General features: G+C 56.2%; 1 protein-coding gene across 1 annotated transcript in view; it reads left to right on the top strand.

Annotated features, from left to right (window-relative positions):
• Positions 1–20,184, top strand: part of arl8ba (ADP-ribosylation factor-like 8Ba) — a 38,384-nt gene extending 18,200 nt beyond the window's left edge. The window contains exon 7 of the mRNA XM_070894952.1: positions 19,375–20,184. Coding sequence (XP_070751053.1) covers positions 19,375–19,424 — 50 coding nt within the window. The 3' untranslated portion in view covers positions 19,425–20,184. The remainder of the gene's footprint in view (positions 1–19,374) is intronic.
• Positions 20,185–21,226: the final 1,042 nt, after the last annotated feature.

Raw genomic sequence — 21,226 nt, 5'->3', positions numbered from 1 at the left:
TGACGGATGCAAGCCTTGGCACTGTGGTTGTATTGACGAGCTTTGCTGCAGTTACGGGTCACTTGGTACCATTCCAAGTGGAGTTGGTGGATGACTGTTCCTGATCTAGATGACCTGGTTGGCTTCAGTCAGTGAATACCACCAGTGTCTCTGTGGTCTTGGAGAAAAGTTCAACGGTCCCTCCAAATCTGCTTTGGCCCAGATTTTACAGTCGGTGGCGAATGAACGGTGCACACCATTCATTACATTTCCCCACAGACCTGTGGGCGTTTGCACTGACTCGCAGTTATTAGTGTCAAAACAGCACGGCGCCCTCTACAGGGGACAAAAACACGAAGGCAGAATATTATCTGAATGGCGGCAGATTAGGAAAGGGGGAGATGCAACGAGACCTGGGTGTCATGGTTCATCAGTCATTGAAAGTTGCCGTGCAGGTACAGCAGGCGGTGAAGGCAAATGGTATGTTGGCCTTCATAGCTAGGGGATTTGAGTATAGGAGCAGGGAGGTTTTGCTGCAGTTGTACAGGGCCTTGAGGCCTCACCTGGAATATTGTGTTCAGTTTTGGTGGTCTAATCTGAGGAAGGATGTTCTTGCTATTGAGGGAGTGCAGTGAAGGTTCACCAGACTGATTCCTGGGATGGCGGGACTAACAATATGAGACTGGATCAATTGGGCCTTTATACACGAGTTTAGAAGGATGAGAGGGGATCTCATAGAAACTTACAAGATTCTGATGGGACTGGACAGGTTAGATACAGGAAGAATGTTCCCCTGACGGACCGCGTTGCGGAGTTGGAGCTGAGGGTGGATTCACTCTGGGGCATCCACGATGCTGAGAATGACGTGAGTAGCACGTGTAGCTAGTTGGTCGCACCGCAGGTAAAGGGTCCACAGCCAGATGGGGAATGGAAGACCAGCAGGAAGAGCAGTGTAGGGGTCCCCTGTGGTCATCCCCCTGCAAAACAGATACACTGCTTTGAGTACTGTTGAGGGGGATGACTCATCAGGGGAGGGCAGCAACAGCCGCCAAGTTCATGGCACCGTGGCTGGCTCTGTTGCACAGGAGGGCAGGAAAAAGAGTGGGAGAGCGACAGTGATAGGGGATTCAATTGTAAGGGGAATAGATAGGCGTTTCTGCGGCCGCAACCGAGACTCCAGGATGCTATGTTGCCTCCCTGGTGCAAGGGTCAAGGATGTTTGAGCGGGAGCAGGGCATTCTAAAAAGGGGGGGGTGAACAGCCAGTTGTCGTGGTGCACATTGGTACCAACGACATGGGTAAAAAAAGGGATGAGGTCCTACGAAACGAATTTTGGGAGCTAAATTAAAAAGTAGGACCTCAAAAGTAGTAATCTCGGGATTGCTACCAGTGCCGCATGCTAGTCAGAGTAGGAATCGCAGGATAGTGCAGATGAATACGTGGCTTGAGCAGTGGTGCAGCAGGGAGGGATTCAAATTCCTGGGGCATTGGAACCGGTTCTGGGGGAGGTGGGACCAGTACAAAGCGGACGGTCTGCACCTGGTCAGGACCGGAACCAGTGCAGGGAGACAGAGGGAAACAAAAAGACAAAAGCAAAAGACAGAAAGGAGATGAGGAAAAGTGGAGGGCAGAGAAACCCAAGGCAAAGAAGAAAAAGGGCCACTGTACACACAATTCTAAAAGGACAAAGGATGTTAAAAAAACACGCCTGAAGGCTTTGTGTCTCAATGCAAGGAGTATGCGTAATAAGGTGGATGAATTAACTGTGCAAATAGATGTTAACAAATATGATGTGATTGGGATTACAGAGACATGGCTCCAGGATGATCAGGGCTGGGAACTCAACGTCCAGGGGTATTCAACATTCAGGAAGGATAGAATAAAAGGAAAAGGAGGTGGGGTAGCATTGCTGGTTAAAGAGGAGATTAATGCAACAGTTAGGAAGGACATTATCTTGGATGATGTGGAATCAATGGGCCCAAGTTTCCACAAGAAAAAAAACGGGCGCCCCTCCGAGCTGGGCGCCCGTTTTTCGCGCCTAAAACGGCGCCTAAAAAAATCCTCTGTATTCTCCACCTACTTACAGGTCCTCTGGCCCTCGGCGCAGTCAGCACGAGCTGTGGGGGGGGGGGGGGCGGAGCCAGGTCCCGGGACCTCTGCACATGCGCGCTACAGTCGGCACGCAAGTGCAGTAGCTCCAGGCGCCGAACTGTGTGGGAGGGGCCCGAAGCACGCAGCCCCGAGCCCTGGCCCAATGGCCTCACTGGGGCTGCGTGAATGAGGCTCCTCCCACGGCCAGCTCCTGCTTCCCGCCCCCGACAAGACCCGACACTCGCTCCCCCCCCCGCCCCGCCCCGACGCCCGCTCTCTTCCCCCCCCGCCCCGACGCCCGCTCTCTTCCCCCCCCGCCCCGACGCCCGCTCTCTTCCCCCCCCGCCCCGACGCCCGCTCTCTTCCCCCCCCGCCCCGACGCCCGCTCTCTTCCCCCCCCCGCCCCGACGCCCGCTCTCTTCCCCCCCCGCCCCGACGCCCGCTCTCTTCCCCCCCCGCCCCGACGCCCGCTCTCTTCCCCCCCCGCCCCGACGCCCGCTCTCTTCCCCCCCCGCCCCGACGCCCGCTCTCTTCCCCCCCCGCCCCGACGCCCGCTCTCTTCCCCCCCCGCCCCGACGCCCGCTCTCTTCCCCCCCCGCCCCGACGCCCGCTCTCTTCCCCCCCCGCCCCGACGCCCGCTCTCTTCCCCCCCCGCCCCGACGCCCGCTCTCTTCCCCCCCCGCCCCGACGCCCGCTCTCTTCCCCCCCCGCCCCGACGCCCGCTCTCTTCCCCCCCCGCCCCGACGCCCGCTCTCTTCCCCCCCCGCCCCGACGCCCGCTCTCTTCCCCCCCCGCCCCGACGCCCGCTCTCTTCCCCCCCCGCCCCGACGCCCGCTCTCTTCCCCCCCGCCCCGACGCCCGCTCTCTTCCCCCCCCGCCCCGACGCCCGCTCTCTTCCCCCCCCGCCCCGACGCCCGCTCTCTTCCCCCCCCGCCCCGACGCCCGCTCTCTTCCCCCCCCGCCCCGACGCCCGCTCTCTTCCCCCCCGCCCCGACGCCCGCTCTCTTCCCCCCCCGCTCCGACGCCCGCTCTCTTCCCCCCCCGCCCCGACGCCCGCTCTCTTCCCCCCCCGCCCCGACGCCCGCTCTCTTCCCCCCCGCCCCGACGCCCGCTCTCTTCCCCCCCCGCCCCGACGCCCGCTCTCTTCCCCCCCGCCCCGACGCCCGCTCTCTTCCCCCCCCGCCCCGACGCCCGCTCTCTTCCCCCCCGCCCCGACGCCCGCTCTCTTCCCCCCCCGCCCCGACGCCCGCTCTCTTCCCCCCCCGCCCCGACGCCCGCTCTCTTCCCCCCCCGCCCCGACGCCCGCTCTCTTCCCCCCCCGCCCCGACGCCCGCTCTCTTCCCCCCCCGCCCCGACGCCCGCTCTCTTCCCCCCCCGCCCCGACGCCCGCTCTCTTCCCCCCCCGCCCCGACGCCCGCTCTCTTCCCCCCCCGCCCCGACGCCCGCTCTCTTCCCCCCCCGCCCCGACGCCCGCTCTCTTCCCCCCCGCCCCGACGCCCGCTCTCTTCCCCCCCCGCCCCGACGCCCGCTCTCTTCCCCCCCCGCCCCGACGCCCGCTCTCTTCCCCCCCGCCCCGACGCCCGCTCTCTTCCCCCCCGCCCCGACGCCCGCTCTCTTCCCCCCCCGCCCCGACGCCCGCTCTCTTCCCCCCCGCCCCGACGCCCGCTCTCTTCCCCCCCCGCCCCGACGCCCGCTCTCTTCCCCCCCCGCCCCGACGCCCGCTCTCTTCCCCCCCCGCCCCGACGCCCGCTCTCTTCCCCCCCCGCCCCGACGCCCGCTCTCTTCCCCCCCCGCCCCGACGCCCGCTCTCTTCCCCCCCCGCCCCGACGCCCGCTCTCTTCCCCCCCCGCCCCGACGCCCGCTCTCTTCCCCCCCCCGCCCCGACGCCCGCTCTCTTCCCCCCCGCCCCGACGCCCGCTCTCTTCCCCCCCCGCCCCGACGCCCGCTCTCTTCCCCCCCCGCCCCGACGCCCGCTCTCTTCCCCCCCCGCCCCGACGCCCGCTCTCTTCCCCCCCCGCCCCGACGCCCGCTCTCTTCCCCCCCCCGCCCCGACGCCCGCTCTCTTCCCCCCCCGCCCCGACGCCCGCTCTCTTCCCCCCCCGCCCCGACGCCCGCTCTCTTCCCCCCCCGCCCCGACGCCCGCTCTCTTCCCCCCCCGCCCCGACGCCCGCTCTCTTCCCCCCCGCCCCCGACGCCCGCTCTCTTCCCCCCCGCCCCGACGCCCGCTCTCTTCCCCCCCGCCCCGACGCCCGCTCTCTTCCCCCCCCGCCCCGACGCCCGCTCTCTTCCCCCCCCGCCCCGACGCCCGCTCTCTTCCCCCCCCGCCCCGACGCCCGCTCTCTTCCCCCCCCGCCCCGACGCCCGCTCTCTTCCCCCCCCGCCCCGACGCCCGCTCTCTTCCCCCCCGCCCCCGACGCCCGCTCTCTTCCCCCCCCGCCCCGACGCCCGCTCTCTTCCCCCCCCGCCCCGACGCCCGCTCTCTTCCCCCCCGCCCCGACGCCCGCTCTCTTCCCCCCCCGCCCCGACGCCCGCTCTCTTCCCCCCCGCCCCGACGCCCGCTCTCTTCCCCCCCCGCCCCGACGCCCGCTCTCTTCCCCCCCCGCCCCGACGCCCGCTCTCTTCCCCCCCCGCCCCGACGCCCGCTCTCTTCCCCCCCCGCCCCGACGCCCGCTCTCTTCCCCCCCCGCCCCGACGCCCGCTCTCTTCCCCCCCCGCCCCGACGCCCGCTCTCTTCCCCCCCCGCCCCGACGCCCGCTCTCTTCCCCCCCCGCCCCGACGCCCGCTCTCTTCCCCCCCCGCCCCGACGCCCGCTCTCTTCCCCCCCCCGCCCCGACGCCCGCTCTCTTCCCCCCCCGCCCCGACGCCCGCTCTCTTCCCCCCCCGCCCCGACGCCGCTCTCTTCCCCCCCCGCCCCGACGCCCGCTCTCTTCCCCCCCCGCCCCGACGCCCGCTCTCTTCCCCCCCCGCCCCGACGCCCGCTCTCTTCCCCCCCCCGCCCCGACGCCCGCTCTCTTCCCCCCCCCGCCCCGACGCCCGCTCTCTTCCCCCCCCCGCCCCGACGCCCGCTCTCTTCCCCCCCGCCCCGACGCCCGCTCTCTTCCCCCCCCGCCCCGACGCCCGCTCTCTTCCCCCCCCGCCCCGACGCCCGCTCTCTTCCCCCCCCGCCCCGACGCCCGCTCTCTTCCCCCCCCGCCCCGACGCCCGCTCTCTTCCCCCCCCGCCCCGACGCCCGCTCTCTTCCCCCCCGCCCCGACGCCCGCTCTCTTCCCCCCCCGCCCCGACGCCCGCTCTCTTCCCCCCCCGCCCCGACGCCCGCTCTCTTCCCCCCCCGCCCCGACGCCCGCTCTCTTCCCCCCCCGCCCCGACGCCCGCTCTCTTCCCCCCCCGCCCCGACGCCCGCTCTCTTTCCCCCCCCGCCCCGACGCCCGCTCTCTTCCCCCCCCCGCCCCGACGCCCGCTCTCTTCCCCCCCCGCCCCGACGCCCGCTCTCTTCCCCCCCCCGCCCCGACGCCCGCTCTCTTCCCCCCCCGCCCCGACGCCCGCTCTCTTCCCCCCCCGCCCCGACGCCCGCTCTCTTCCCCCCCGCCCCGACGCCCGCTCTCTTCCCCCCCGCCCCGACGCCCGCTCTCTTCCCCCCCCGCCCCGACGCCCGCTCTCTTCCCCCCCCGCCCCGACGCCCGCTCTCTTCCCCCCCCGCCCCGACGCCCGCTCTCTTCCCCCCCCGCCCCGACGCCCCGCTCTCTTCCCCCCCCGCCCCGACGCCCGCTCTCTTCCCCCCCCGCCCCGACGCCCGCTCTCTTCCCCCCCCGCCCCGACGCCCGCTCTCTTCCCCCCCCGCCCCGACGCCCGCTCTCTTCCCCCCCCGCCCCGACGCCCGCTCTCTTCCCCCCCCGCCCCGACGCCCGCTCTCTTCCCCCCCCGCCCCGACGCCCGCTCTCTTCCCCCCCCGCCCCGACGCCCGCTCTCTTCCCCCCCCGCCCCGACGCCCGCTCTCTTCCCCCCCCGCCCCGACGCCCGCTCTCTTCCCCCCCCGCCCCGACGCCCGCTCTCTTCCCCCCCGCCCCGACGCCCGCTCTCTTCCCCCCCGCCCCGACGCCCGCTCTCTTCCCCCCCCGCCCCGACGCCCGCTCTCTTCCCCCCCCGCCCCGACGCCCGCTCTCTTCCCCCCCCGCCCCGACGCCCGCTCTCTTCCCCCCCGCCCCGACGCCCGCTCTCTTCCCCCCCCGCCCCGACGCCCGCTCTCTTCCCCCCCCGCCCCGACGCCCGCTCTCTTCCCCCCCCGCCCCGACGCCCGCTCTCTTCCCCCCCCGCCCCGACGCCCGCTCTCTTCCCCCCCCCGCCCCGACGCCCGCTCTCTTCCCCCCCCGCCCCGACGCCCGCTCTCTTCCCCCCCCCGCCCCGACGCCCGCTCTCTTCCCCCCCCGCCCCGACGCCCGCTCTCTTCCCCCCCGCCCCGACGCCCGCTCTCTTCCCCCCCCGCCCCGACGCCCGCTCTCTTCCCCCCCGCCCCGACGCCCGCTCTCTTCCCCCCCCGCCCCGACGCCCGCTCTCTTCCCCCCCCGCCCCGACGCCCGCTCTCTTCCCCCCCCGCCCCGACGCCCGCTCTCTTCCCCCCCCGCCCCGACGCCCGCTCTCTTCCCCCCCCCGCCCCGACGCCCGCTCTCTTCCCCCCCCGCCCCGACGCCCGCTCTCTTCCCCCCCCGCCCCGACGCCCGCTCTCTTCCCCCCCCGCCCCGACGCCCGCTCTCTTCCCCCCCCGCCCCGACGCCCGCTCTCTTCCCCCCCCGCCCCGACGCCCGCTCTCTTCCCCCCCCGCCCCGACGCCCGCTCTCTTCCCCCCCCGCCCCGACGCCCGCTCTCTTCCCCCCCCGCCCCGACGCCCGCTCTCTTCCCCCCCCGCCCCGACGCCCGCTCTCTTCCCCCCCGCCCCGACGCCCGCTCTCTTCCCCCCCCGCCCCGACGCCCGCTCTCTTCCCCCCCCGCCCCGACGCCCGCTCTCTTCCCCCCCCGCCCCGACGCCCGCTCTCTTCCCCCCCCGCCCCGACGCCCGCTCTCTTCCCCCCCCGCCCCGACGCCCGCTCTCTTCCCCCCCCGCCCCGACGCCCGCTCTCTTCCCCCCCCGCCCCGACGCCCGCTCTCTTCCCCCCCCGCCCCGACGCCCGCTCTCTTCCCCCCCCGCCCCGACGCCCGCTCTCTTCCCCCCCCGCCCCGACGCCCGCTCTCTTCCCCCCCCGCCCCGACGCCCGCTCTCTTCCCCCCCGCCCCGACGCCCGCTCTCTTCCCCCCCCGCCCCGACGCCCGCTCTCTTCCCCCCCCGCCCCGACGCCCGCTCTCTTCCCCCCCCGCCCCGACGCCCGCTCTCTTCCCCCCCCGCCCCGACGCCCGCTCTCTTCCCCCCCGCCCCGACGCCCGCTCTCTTCCCCCCCCGCCCCGACGCCCGCTCTCTTCCCCCCCCGCCCCGACGCCCGCTCTCTTCCCCCCCCGCCCCGACGCCCGCTCTCTTCCCCCCCCCGCCCCGACGCCCGCTCTCTTCCCCCCCCGCCCCGACGCCCGCTCTCTTCCCCCCCCGCCCCGACGCCCGCTCTCTTCCCCCCCGCCCCGACGCCCGCTCTCTTCCCCCCCCGCCCGACGCCCGCTCTCTTCCCCCCCCGCCCCGACGCCCGCTCTCTTCCCCCCCGCCCCGACGCCCGCTCTCTTCCCCCCCCGCCCCGACGCCCGCTCTCTTCCCCCCCCGCCCCGACGCCCGCTCTCTTCCCCCCCCCGCCCCGACGCCCGCTCTCTTCCCCCCCCGCCCCGACGCCCGCTCTCTTCCCCCCCCCGCCCCGACGCCCGCTCTCTTCCCCCCCCCGCCCCGACGCCCGCTCTCTTCCCCCCCCGCCCCGACGCCCGCTCTCTTCCCCCCCCGCCCCGACGCCCGCTCTCTTCCCCCCCCGCCCCGACGCCCGCTCTCTTCCCCCCCCCGCCCCGACGCCCGCTCTCTTCCCCCCCCGCCCCGACGCCCGCTCTCTTCCCCCCCCGCCCCGACGCCCGCTCTCTTCCCCCCCCCGCCCCGACGCCCGCTCTCTTCCCCCCCGCCCCGACGCCCGCTCTCTTCCCCCCCCGCCCCGACGCCCGCTCTCTTCCCCCCCCGCCCCGACGCCCGCTCTCTTCCCCCCCCGCCCCGACGCCCGCTCTCTTCCCCCCCCGCCCCGACGCCCGCTCTCTTCCCCCCCCCGCCCCGACGCCCGCTTCTTCCCCCCCCGCCCCGACGCCCGCTCTCTTCCCCCCGCCCCCTCCTCCCCCCCCGCCCCGACGCCCGCTCTCTTCCCCCCCCGCCCCGACGCCCGCTCTCTTCCCCCCCCGCCCCGACGCCCGCTCTCTTCCCCCCCCGCCCCGACGCCCGCTCTCTTCCCCCCCCGCCCCGACGCCCGCTCTCTTCCCCCCCGCCCCGACGCCCGCTCTCTTCCCCCCCCGCCCCGACGCCCGCTCTCTTCCCCCCCCGCCCCGACGCCCGCTCTCTTCCCCCCCCGCCCCGACGCCCGCTCTCTTCCCCCCCCGCCCCGACGCCCGCTCTCTTTCCCCCCCCGCCCCGACGCCCGCTCTCTTCCCCCCCCCGCCCCGACGCCCGCTCTCTTCCCCCCCCGCCCCGACGCCCGCTCTCTTCCCCCCCCGCCCCGACGCCCGCTCTCTTCCCCCCCCGCCCCGACGCCCGCTCTCTTCCCCCCCCGCCCCGACGCCCGCTCTCTTCCCCCCCGCCCCGACGCCCGCTCTCTTCCCCCCCCGCCCCGACGCCCGCTCTCTTCCCCCCCCGCCCCGACGCCCGCTCTCTTCCCCCCCCGCCCCGACGCCCGCTCTCTTCCCCCCCCGCCCCGACGCCCGCTCTCTTCCCCCCCCGCCCCGACGCCCGCTCTCTTCCCCCCCCGCCCCGACGCCCGCTCTCTTCCCCCCCCGCCCCGACGCCCGCTCTCTTCCCCCCCCGCCCCGACGCCCGCTCTCTTCCCCCCCCGCCCCGACGCCCGCTCTCTTCCCCCCCCGCCCCGACGCCCGCTCTCTTCCCCCCCCGCCCCGACGCCCGCTCTCTTCCCCCCCCGCCCCGACGCCCGCTCTCTTCCCCCCCCGCCCCGACGCCCGCTCTCTTCCCCCCCCGCCCCGACGCCCGCTCTCTTCCCCCCCCGCCCCGACGCCCGCTCTCTTCCCCCCCCGCCCCGACGCCCGCTCTCTTCCCCCCCCGCCCCGACGCCCGCTCTCTTCCCCCCCCGCCCCGACGCCCGCTCTCTTCCCCCCCCGCCCCGACGCCCGCTCTCTTCCCCCCCCGCCCCGACGCCCGCTCTCTTCCCCCCCCGCCCCGACGCCCGCTCTCTTCCCCCCCCGCCCCGACGCCCGCTCTCTTCCCCCCCCGCCCCGACGCCCGCTCTCTTCCCCCCCCGCCCCGACGCCCGCTCTCTTCCCCCCCCGCCCCGACGCCCGCTCTCTTCCCCCCCCGCCCCGACGCCCGCTCTCTTCCCCCCCCGCCCCGACCCGAGACCCGCTCCCGTTTTTCGCGCCTAAAACAAAACTCTCGATTCTGGAGCGCCCTCCAGCTCCTTGTCTGTTTGGCGCGGCACCCAGGGGGGCGGAGCCTGCACTCGCCGCAATTTAGTAAGTGGGAGGGGGCGGGTACTATTTAAATTAGTTTTTTTCCTGCCGGCAACCCTGCCCGTGCGTGTTGGAGCGTTCGCACACGTGCAGTGTGAAGGAAACATTGGCACTCGGCCATTTTTGTAGTTCTTTGTAGCTGTTTAATTTTTGAACATTTTTTAATAAAAGCACATTGCCATCAGCACTGAGGCTTCCTGCAGTCTTCTCACTGTCTCCTTCCAGCCCGCCGTCTGGAACGGCTCTCCCTCCGCTGCGTTTGGTCGATCGGGCCCGCACTCCCTCCCACTGTCTGGAACGTCTTCCTTTCCCCTTTTCCCCCCCCCCCCCCCCCCCCCCCCCAGCTGCGTTCGGGTGGGCCCGCACTCCCGCCTGCTGTCTGGAACAACATCCCCCCCCCCCCCCCCAGCTCTGTTCGGGCAGTCTGGCCCCGCACTCCCCCTCTCCCGCCGTCTGGAATGTCTCTTTTCCCCCCCCCCCCCCCCCCCCCCCACCTGCTGCGTTCGGGTGGGCGGGCCTCGTACTCATTCCCTCACTCCCTCCTGCCGTCTGGAACGGCTTCCTCCTCCTCCCACTCCTCCCTTCCCCCCCCCCCCCACCCCCCCCAGCAGTCGGGAACAAACAAACAAACGAACTTGTGAGGCTGGCTGAAGCACTTTCACACAGGTAGGAAGATGGTTTATTTAATCTTTTCTTTGCTTATAAATGTTTATTCAGGTTGGATTTATTTGTATAAGCATAAATAAGGATTTATTATAGAATTTAATGACTTCCCTTCCTCCCCCCCCCCCCCCCCCCCCCACCACCTCGTTCTGGACGTCTAATTTGTAACCTGCACCTGATTTTTTTTTAATGTGTAGAACAGGTTTTTCAGTTCTACAAAAATCTTCACTTGCGCATTCTAAGTTAGTTTTGAGTACGTTTTCATTGTGGAAACTTTGAAATCAGGCATCAGTGGCTGGACACGCCCCCTTTTGAAGAAAAAATTCTGTTCCAAAGTAGAACAGTTCTACCTGACTAGAACTGCAGAAAAAAAAATGTGGAGAATTGCGATTTCTAAGATAGTCCGTTCTCCACCAGTTGCTCCAAAAAAAATCAGGCACAAATCATGTGGAAACTTGGGCCCTATGTTTCTATCTCTGACTTGTTTGAACAAGGCAAACAACGATGTCTCCCCTTAACCAATCCGATTGAAGAATCCTTACCTAGGTGCACAGTCTGAGCCAGGAAGTACAAGTTAAATAGTTAGTTTGATGTCAAATGTAGAGATTTAAAAAGAAAGAAATCTTCAACAATAATTTAACTTTTTTGGTGTTTAGTGGATAAATACAGCAACTTCATGCTGTTCAATATATTTGAATGCTGAGTCTCTTGGTGAGATATTGTCTTCTAGAGGAGCGGGGCAACTCTGACAGCAACTTCCTGATTGCCACGTTTTTAACTGCGCATGTGCGGACATTGGAAGTTGCTGTCCGATTTACCCTAACTGCGCGCTGATAGCCTCACCGTTGTAAATACCACGAAATCTGGGCCACTGTTTCCTTCAGGTGAAAATTGTTTTATATATGATAGGAATTGTACAGGTTTCTAAATTCATATTAATCTTGAAGACCAGTAATCTAATTAAAGGTGGCCACACAGATTACTCATTGTACTACATGTATTAACATATTGTAAGTGGTATTTGCGAGGAGGCTTTTATGTTGAGCAAAATGGGTGTGATTTTTGCAGACTCTTCTGCGGAGCAAACCAATAGTGTCGGGGTTGGTATGAGCAGTTCCCATTTATTTTCCTTGCACATGGTGCAGAACCCTGAAGGGGATTAAAGATACTGGGCAGCGACCTGCAAGTAGGTTGCCTTGAGGTGACCCATGATGTCGGGGGAGGGGGGGAAAAACCCTGAAGGAAAAGTTGAGAAGATTGAGAATATGTCTTTGCATGACTGAAACCTATTTACTCTTGTGAATTCTATTTTGTGTATGTTACTTAAGACTAAGTTTGACAATTAGGAGTCAATGTTTTCAAATTTTTAGGAAAAAAGAATCCATTGCCTAACTCCATGCTAACCCAAGTGATTAAATGTCAATTTATATATTTTCATCCTAGTCCTTGTATTACTTTGTAAAGGTGGCTAAGTCCGACTTTAATAAAGATTGAAAATGCTGGAAACACCAGTCACTCGGCATCAGAGAAAACACATTGCCATTTGGGTGTGTCCCTTCATCGGTGGATATGCTCCAAAATGTAACTACCTATTTTCTGCAGATGCTGGTGGACCTGTGTATTTTCAACATTGTTTTTATTTCACATTGCCAGCATTTTTAGTTTTCCTTTTTATTCTGCATGTTTTATAGTTGTTGTAATACCTGTTTGCTGCTCCTTTGTGGTGCGTGTTGGCAGGAGGAATTTTCATGTTCACAGTACAGCGATCAAGCCATGAGCATGATTCTTGAAAGTCATTCAATTGGAAGGCCATGTTGAATTTGCATTACATGATTAGACAATACTTGAATACACACGTACCCATTAAAGGAGTGCCTATTTCGAGTCTTTACGTAGCTTGTCCAATGGTCAAGTCCAGTGAATCGTCACAGGCCAATGCGGGCTGTGGGTACTCGAATGTTCGGGAGGACCGGGTAGATCTTGTGCGAATGTGGGTGGTCAGCACAGGTCTCACCAAGCATGGAAGCCACCAAGGTAGAAGCAAAATGGAGTCATAATCAGGAGGTTAAGGTTAATTGCCCTTTATTCATTCATCTGATGCATACAAAGCTTTTATTACAATAGACACATGTTATCATAACAAACATCACATCAACGATAACAAACCAATAACCAATCGGAAAGAACTATTTACATTCACATCCCCATGTGGAATACGACCTGGTTTCCATACCCACAAATTATGGCGCTGGTAGTACAATCTCGGACAATTTCCAGATAGTGAAATCTCTTAGATTATCGAAGGTTCTGCCCCTGAATGTTCTCTTCGTCTTTTCCAATTTGGAAAATCTTTTCCTGGTTCCTTGGAAGAAAAGCACAAGGCTAGGAAGGGTTGTTTTCAATACCAAAACCAGGGGTCCATGGTACTAAGATGATTTCAGTGTATCTGGACCAGTAATGGAAACAAAATATATCGAATAAGATCTAGTGAAATTAGGAATTTGGTATGGAGATCTGAGTAAGCCAAGAGAAATGATTGTGAAGAGATTATATTTGGGGGGTGGATCTTGTGTAAATAGCAGTAAAAGTAGGATCGTACATGGTTAGATTAAGGTCAGGATAAAGAATAGTGGGAATTTTTAAATTATCATGTTTTCAAATCTCTCTCTCTCTCTCTCTCTCTCTCTCTCTCTCTCTCTCTCTCTCTCTCTCTCTCTCTCTCTCTCTCTCTCTCTCTAGCCCCATAACTCTCAGATCTCTGCGCTCTTAATCTGGCCTCTTGAGCCTCCCCAATTTTAATTGTTCCACCATTGGCGACCATGCCTTCAGCTGCCAAGGCCCTAAGCTCTGGAACTTCCCCCAGCCACCTCCAAAACTTCCCCGCTTTCCACCTTTTTAAGATGTTTCTTAAAACTTACTTCTTTGACCGAGCTTTAGGTCATCTGTCCTAATATATTCTTGTGGCTTGGTATCAAATTTTGTTACCACTCCTGTGAAGTGCCTTGGGACATTTTACGACTTTAAATGTGCTATATAAATGCAAGTTGTTGAATGGGGAAGACTAGCTAGTAAGAAGTTTGGTGGTTCAGCATATTAGTGTAAATAATGTAAGGAGTGTACAATTTGAGTTTTGGGTGTGTTAAAGTTTATGGAGCATAGAGGATGGGAAGCTGGACAGAACAACATTGGAATAGTTGACCCTGAAGGTAAGAAGGGCACTGATGAAAGTTTCAACAGATCTTGATGCTTTATTGTGACTGGTTTACTTTTTGGAGAAGACTTGAGAATGGGCATCCCATGTGATCTCTTGTATACTGTAATTAGTATACCGTAATTGGAAGTAATTCCAAAATTCGGTCAGGTAGAGTCGGCATGGATTTATGAAGGGGAAGTCATGTTTGACAAATTTGCTGGAGTTCTTTGAGGATGTAACAAACCGGGTGGATAAAGGGGAGCCAGTGGATGTGGTGTCTTTGGATTTCCAGAAGGCATTTAACAAGGTGCCACATAAAAGGTTACTGCACAAGATAAAAGTTCATGTGGGTGGGGGTAATAATGGATAAAGGATTGGCTAACTAACAGAAAACAAAGTTGGGATAAATGGTTCATTCTTTGGTTGGCAATCAATAATTAGTGGGGCGCCACAGGGATTAGTGCTGGGACCCCAACTATTTACAATCTATATTAATGACTTGAAATAAGGGACCGAGTGTAATGTATAAGTTTGCTGACGATATAAAGATGGGAGGAAAAGAAATGTGTGAGGAGGACACACAATCTGCAAAAGGACATACAGGTTAAGTGGGCAAAAATTTGGCAGATGGAGTATAATGTTGGAAAGTGTGAGGTCATGCACTTTGGCAGAAAAAAAATCAAAGCCAGTTATTTAAAGAAAGATTGCAAAGTGCTGCAGTACAGCGGGACCTGGGGGTACTTGTGCATAAAACACAAAAGGATAGTATGCAGGTACAGCAAGTGATCAGAAAGGCCAATGGAATCTTGGCCTTTATTGCAAAGGGGATGGAGTAAAAAAAGCAGGGAAGTCTTGCTACAGTTATACAGGGTATTGGTGAGGCCACACCTGGAATACTATGCACAGTTTTGGTTTCCATATTTACGAAAGGATACAGTCGCTTTGAGGGAGTTCAGAGAAGGTTCACTAGGTTGATTCCGGAGATGGAGTTGACTTATGAGGAAAGGTTGAGTAGGTTGGGCCTCTACTCATTGGAATTCAGAAGAATGAGGTGTGATCTTATCGAAACGTATAAGATTGAGGGGGCTTGAGAAGGTGGATGCAGAGAGGATGTTTCCACTGATAGGGGAGACTAGATTTAGGGGGCATAATTTTAGATTAAGGAGCTGCCCATTTAAAACTGATGAGGAATTTCTTCTGAGGGTTGTAAATCTGTGGAACTCGCTGCCTCAGAGTTGTGGAAGCTGGGACATTGAATAAATTTAAGACCGAAATAGACAGCTTCTTAAACGATAAGAGAATAAGGGGTTATGGGGAGCGGGCAGGGAAGTGGACCTGAGTCCATGATGGGATCAGCCATGATCATATTAAATGGCAGAGCAGGCTCGAGGGGCCATATAGCCTACTTCTTGTTCCGATTTCTTATGTTATGTAATTAATTCTGTGGCATATTGTACCACAAGACCAGTTTTAGTTCTCAGGAGACTTTATTTCCTTTGTGGAAACTGCTTTGTACTGCAAACGCAAGGTGGAATTGTTGGGAGAAAGCTGTACATCAGAGCTTCAGTTTTGCAATACTGTTAATTTTAGGCACCACGGTAATTGCAGAACTTTATTTTGAGGAGGAACAATGCAGATCAGGTCTCTTTTTTTTCTAATTTTTGTTTCCATCTTCAACAAATAGTGTATAATGTATGAAAAAAAACAGGTTTGCAGCACATAATTGGTTCTACATAAGAACATAAATAGGAACAGGAGTAGGCCATACGGCCTCTCGAGCCTGCTCCACCATTCAATAAGATCGTGGCTGATCTGATCATGGACTCTGCTCCAGTTCCCTGCCCGTTCCCCATAACCCTTATCGTTTAAGAAACTCTTTCTGTTTTAAATTTATTCAATGTCCCAACTTCCACAATTCTGAGGCAGCGAATTCTACAGATTTACAATTTATCATCTGTTTTAAATGGGTGGCCCCTTATTCTAAGACCATGCCCTCTAGTTCTAGTCTCTCCTATCAGTGGAAACATCCTCTGCATCCACCTTGTCAAGCCACCTCAATCTTGTACGTTTCGATAAGATCACCTCATTCTTCTTAACTCCAATGAGTAGAGGCCCAACCTACTCGACCTTTCCTCAAGTCAAGCCCCTCATCACCGGAATCAACCTAGTGAACTGCCTACAAAGCAAGTATATCCTTTTGTAAATCTAGTATTCCAGGTATGGCCTCACCAAAACCTTGTATAGCTGTAGCAAGACTTCCCTGCTTTGAGACTTCCTCCCCTTTGCAGTAAAGGCCAAGATACCATTGGCCTTCCTGATCACTTGCTGTACCTGCATACTATACTTTTGTGTTTCATGCACAAGTACCCCAAGGTCCTGATGTATTATGGCACTTTGCAATCTTTCTCCATTTCAATAACTTGCTCTGATTTTTTTTTTTTCTGCCCAAGGTGCATGACCCCTCACTTTCCAACATTCTACTCCATCTACCAAATTTTTGCCCACTCACTTAGCCTGCCTGTCTTCAGATTTTTTTGTGTCCTCCTCACACATTGCTTTTCCTCCCATCTTTGTATCGTCAGCAAACTTGGCTACATTATACTCAGTCCCTTCTTCCAAGTGGTTAATATAGATTGTAAATAGTTGGGGTCCCAGCACTGATCCCTGCGGCACCCCAGAGAATGAACCATTTATCCGGACTGTTAGTTAGCCAATCCTCTATTCATGTTAATATATTACCCCCAACCCTGTGAACTTTTATCTTGTGCTGTAATCTTTTATATGGCACCTTGTCAAATGCCTTCTGGAAGTCCAAATACACCACATCCACTGGCTCCCTTTTATTCACCCTGTTTGTAACATTCTCAAAACTCCAGCAAATTTGTCAAACATGATTTCCCCTTCATAAATCCATGCTGACTCTGCCTGACCAAATTTTGCTTATCCAAATGTCCTGCTACTACTTTAATAATGGACTCCAACATTTTCCCAACCACAGATGTTAGGCTAACTGGTCTATAGTTTCCTGCTTTTTGTCTGCCTTCCTTTTTAAATGGGGGCGTTACATTTGCAGTTTTCCAATCTGCTGGGACCTCTCCAGAATCCATGGAATTTTGGTAAATTACAACCAATGAATCCACAATCCCTGCCACTACTAAAGACCCTAGAATGCAAGCCATCAGGTCCAGGGGATTTATCTGCCTTTTGTCCCATTATCTTAAGAGTGTCACCTCCTTAGTGATTGTGATTGTGTTAAGTTCCTCCCCCACCCCACCGCCCCCTACAGCCACTTGACTATCCACTGTTGGAATATTGTTAATGTCCTCTACTGTAAAGACTGATACAAAATATTTGTTCAGCGTTTCTGCCACCTCCATGTTCCCCATTACTAATTCCCCGGTCTCATCCTCTAAGGGACCAACATTTACTTTAGCCACTTTTTTTTTCCTTTTTATATACCTATAGAAACTCTTGTTATCTGTTTATTTTGTGCTAGTTTACTTTCATTGTCTATCTTCCCTTTCTTTTTTTAGTTCTTTGGCTTTTAAAAGCTTCCCAGTCTTGGCCACTTTTGTATGCCCTTCTTTTTAATTGGATACCGTCCTTTATTTCTTTAGTTAGCCACGGATGGCTTTCTTTTCTCTCACTCTTTCCTCCTCACTGGAATATATTTTACTTGAGTTGTGAAATCTCAAATGTACACCACTGTTCATCAACCATTCTACACTTTAATCTATTTTTCTAGTCCACTTTACCCAACTCTGCCCTCATACCTTCATAGTCCCCTTTATTTAAGCTTAGTATGCTGGTTAGAGATCCAACTTTCTCACCCTCTATCTGAATTTGAAATTCAGATGATATAATCACTCATTCCGAGGGATCCTTTACTAGGAGATTGTTTATTAATCCTGTCTCATTACACAGGGCCAGATATAAGATAGCCTGTCCCCTGGTTGATTCTGTTACATACTGCTCAAGGAACCTGCCCCTTATGCACTCAATGAACAACTCCTCAAGGCTACCCTGACCAATTTGATTTGTCCAATCAATATGGAGATTAAAATCACCCATGATTATTGCTGTTCCCTTTTTTACAAGCCCCCGCTATTTCCTGGTTTATGCTGCGACCAACAGTTGCTACTGTAAGGGGGCCTGTAGACTATACCCACCAATGACTTTTTCCCCTTATTGTTCCTTATCTCCACCCAAACTTTTTAACACCTTGTACAGAAATGCTCTGGTGTCTTGTCGAGAAGATCAAGGGGGAGGCCAATGTCCAATGTAACTGCTTCAGAGATACCTTTGAAGATAATGGCATTGCTCAACAGTATGGTGGAGGGGAGAAAGGAATGTCAAGGATTTGAGTGGATGGTTAATTCCTGGGCTGTTGGGAGGGGTTGTGTAACATGTTCCATCTTTGAAAACTCCATCACTAAGCTTGCAGATGATGCTCACCCAAAAGGTCATAATTGTTAAAGATGTCTCTTTAAACAGATCTGAATGAAGCATGCTGCATTCTAAAGTTCAGCTTATACCTGTTAAATTTTGGGATTAGATTAATTTTACAATTCTGGCTATAAATGATGTGATAAATTGCACAGAACCACTAAGATTGGTGTTCCAACAGCAAAGGTTCAGTTGTTTTTTTGAAAATCTTTTGACCAGTTTTTCTTAATTCTTTCATGGGATTTGGGTGTTGCTGGCAAGGCCAGAATTTATTGCCCATCCATAACTTCCCTCAATTGGGTGGCTTGCTGGGCTATTTCACAGGGCAGTTAAGAGTCGACCACATTGCTGTGGGTTAACTTGCTAGATTGTTGCATACCTATAAATGCTCTTTTTTCATACAAAACCATTAATGGTAGAAATCTGAAATTAAAAACAAAATACTAGCAATGAGGTAAATAGATTAGAGTCTTGAAGAAATGATTTTGTTTTGAGTGGGATTGATCAGGACTGGGTAGAAGAGCCTTTTTATTGGATAACCTAAAATAGGGGAATAGATACAGGCCCAGGATTTCAGTTACACCAAGTACAAGAGAGAAACCTTGATTTTTGTTCGAACTGAGGACTGTGTGTGATTTAGTTTTTGTCATGGTATATAAATTGTATTATGGAGGGCTTCCCTATCATTCAGTGGACTGAATCCGACTCTGCATGCTGAGTATTGCTTTGCATATTTTCTCTAGGATTTAAAAAAAAGTCTGGTGGTCTACATTACAACAATGACTACAGTCTAAAAGCACTTCATTGGCTGTAAAGTGCTTTGAGATGTCTGCTGGTCATGACCGGTGCTTTATAAAGCCAAGTTTTTTTAAACTCTTTTTTTCAAGCCAATGTTGGTCTACTTTACAGTAGATGTGGAAAATACTATATTTGATGCACATTTGAATATCAAACTCGCACCATTACCAAATGCACTTAGAAACCTGACTAGACCAACCTGAACTTGAAGCTCTATGCAAAGGTGTTCCTGGTTAAATTTAAATTTCAATTAAATTAATTGCAGAATTCTATTGCATATGTGAGAATGTTGAAACTATGGTGCATTCCCTGTAATGAGTAGTCTTCTTCAATGGCTGTGCCAGCATGAAGTTTGGAACAATCTGATTTATTTGCTTTGTATTTGAAATCAAAGACTTGAGATTTTTGTGCACTCCCTGATGTGCAGGTGAGAGTCTGACTGTTAACCAAGTGTGCAACTATCTTGATCATCAAAATAAAATGTCAAGTTTAACCATCCTTGATGTTGACTGCCGTCCGTCTAAGCGCATTACCAAAAGAAGCTGGGCATTTTTTTTTACAAATTATTAACTTGCATTTTTATTTTTTAGATATCACCCTGCAGTGGCTTATTCAGCACTCAAAGTCCAGAAGAAGCTGAAATTTAATGGTGAAAACCCATGTGATTGGCCAGACCTTTCTCCACTCACTTTACTTCATTCTTCATGGGATAATAAGCAGAAATACACTATTCTGAATATATTGAAATACTTCAAGTCCCTCGACGCATACCGCTGAAAAGTATGTTCTCATTGTGAGAGACTAACTTGCTTTACAAATGCCATTATATAAAAATCATGATTGAGACAAATGTTGAAGTCAGTGATCTAAAAGCACAAGGAAGAGCCAATGAAAATAATCATGCTTATTTCTCAGCCTCGAACGTGTTTGGAGCCTGCAGTATCACAAGTAATGTTTTATAGCTTTTAATGATCTCACCATTAATGTCCTTACAAATGGGGTTATGGAGCATGTTGCATTGCACCCCATACTTGTGTTGGTGCTGTAGATATTTCAATGTCACTAGAATTTTTTAAATGTTCACTGTTGATACAGTATTTAATTTAGCCATGAGCTTTTTGCATACAAATAGAATATGTACGTTGTAGTTGGGGGACCATCACTTAAGTTTATTTATCATGCTTTACCTAAAATTTATGCGTTGGGTGTGCTGGTTGAATACACTGCTTCAACATTAGAGTCTTGACACTATTGGGCAACATGTGACCTTTCTGTAAACATGTGCATGCAAAATTTCCAATTACAAGATTTGTAAATAATATATGTGGAATTGGTTTACTTTTTCTATTTAGTTGACTTGTGAATAATTGTGTTCTTTCCTCCCACTTCTGTTGAAATAAATGGAGTTAACGAGGGCATATTGTCATTGTTATATTTGTCATCGTTGAGATTTCAGCTACATGCAAAGTTTAATTTTCTGGTCATGGCAATTTTAAGAAGCAAACGCATGTTTCAGAAATTGCCTATTAATTTAGCCCTGTTTTGATTTGGGCCTCTTAGTTCTGTGTTGTCTCACGTCGGTGGGACTAATCAGAATGAGTATTCAAAAGTTTGACAAATGTTTAACAAACTAGCATGATTTAAATAATCAGTCAAATTTAGTTTTCAGACACTAAAGGGACTGTACCCTTTTTCTTTCTTGTAAGTACTTAATGCTGGTGCAAATTTCTGAATTAAAGTATATAGTGATGACCAGTGTAGCTGTTAAACCAATGTGTTTTTGGCAATTGAAGACAATAAAACACTTGGGCCTGGAGTTTCCACTAGGGGAGCAATCTGGAAATTGTGCTGGTTTTGCTGAGGTGAAGGTGAAGGCTCAAATTCATTTACCTTAGCCTGAGCATAAAATCAGACCAATTGAGTGTTATCGATTGCAATCGATTATTGATTGGAACATGGCCAAAGGGCCTCAAGATTACAAAATTTAACACATTTAAACTGAAAATATTTAAATAATTGCAACTGAAGAACCAGGTCAGTGATTTCAACCTACTGGTCACGAGTCTTGTGTACCAAGGGCAGATCAGTTGGCTGAATTTTAACAAATTTAAACTGAATTGAAAGTAATTGTAGCATTAGTGAGAAACAGATGAGTGAGCCTTCAATTAAGTGCAGGTCATTACTGATGGATTAATGTGACCATTGGTATCTGTGTACCTGCATTTGTGGGCACAGTGTGATGAACACCCCTAAACAGGTGCAATTGGCGATGTACCATGCCAACCTGGGAGTGTGGTCAGTTTTGTCATTACTTTTGGGCGAATTGACCTTTGAACCGGCATAAAAGATCAAAGAAACGCCAGCATAAATGGTTATGGGCGTAACTCACTTGTGTTTTAAATTCTGCGATCTTTTGCGCTATTTCAGTTGATTCTGCCTGGA

The sequence above is a fragment of the Pristiophorus japonicus genome, chromosome 12 (genome assembly GCF_044704955.1).
Source record: "Pristiophorus japonicus isolate sPriJap1 chromosome 12, sPriJap1.hap1, whole genome shotgun sequence".
Taxonomy (NCBI): domain Eukaryota; kingdom Metazoa; phylum Chordata; class Chondrichthyes; family Pristiophoridae; genus Pristiophorus; species Pristiophorus japonicus.
This window is presented reverse-complemented; position numbering and strand designations above follow the sequence as displayed.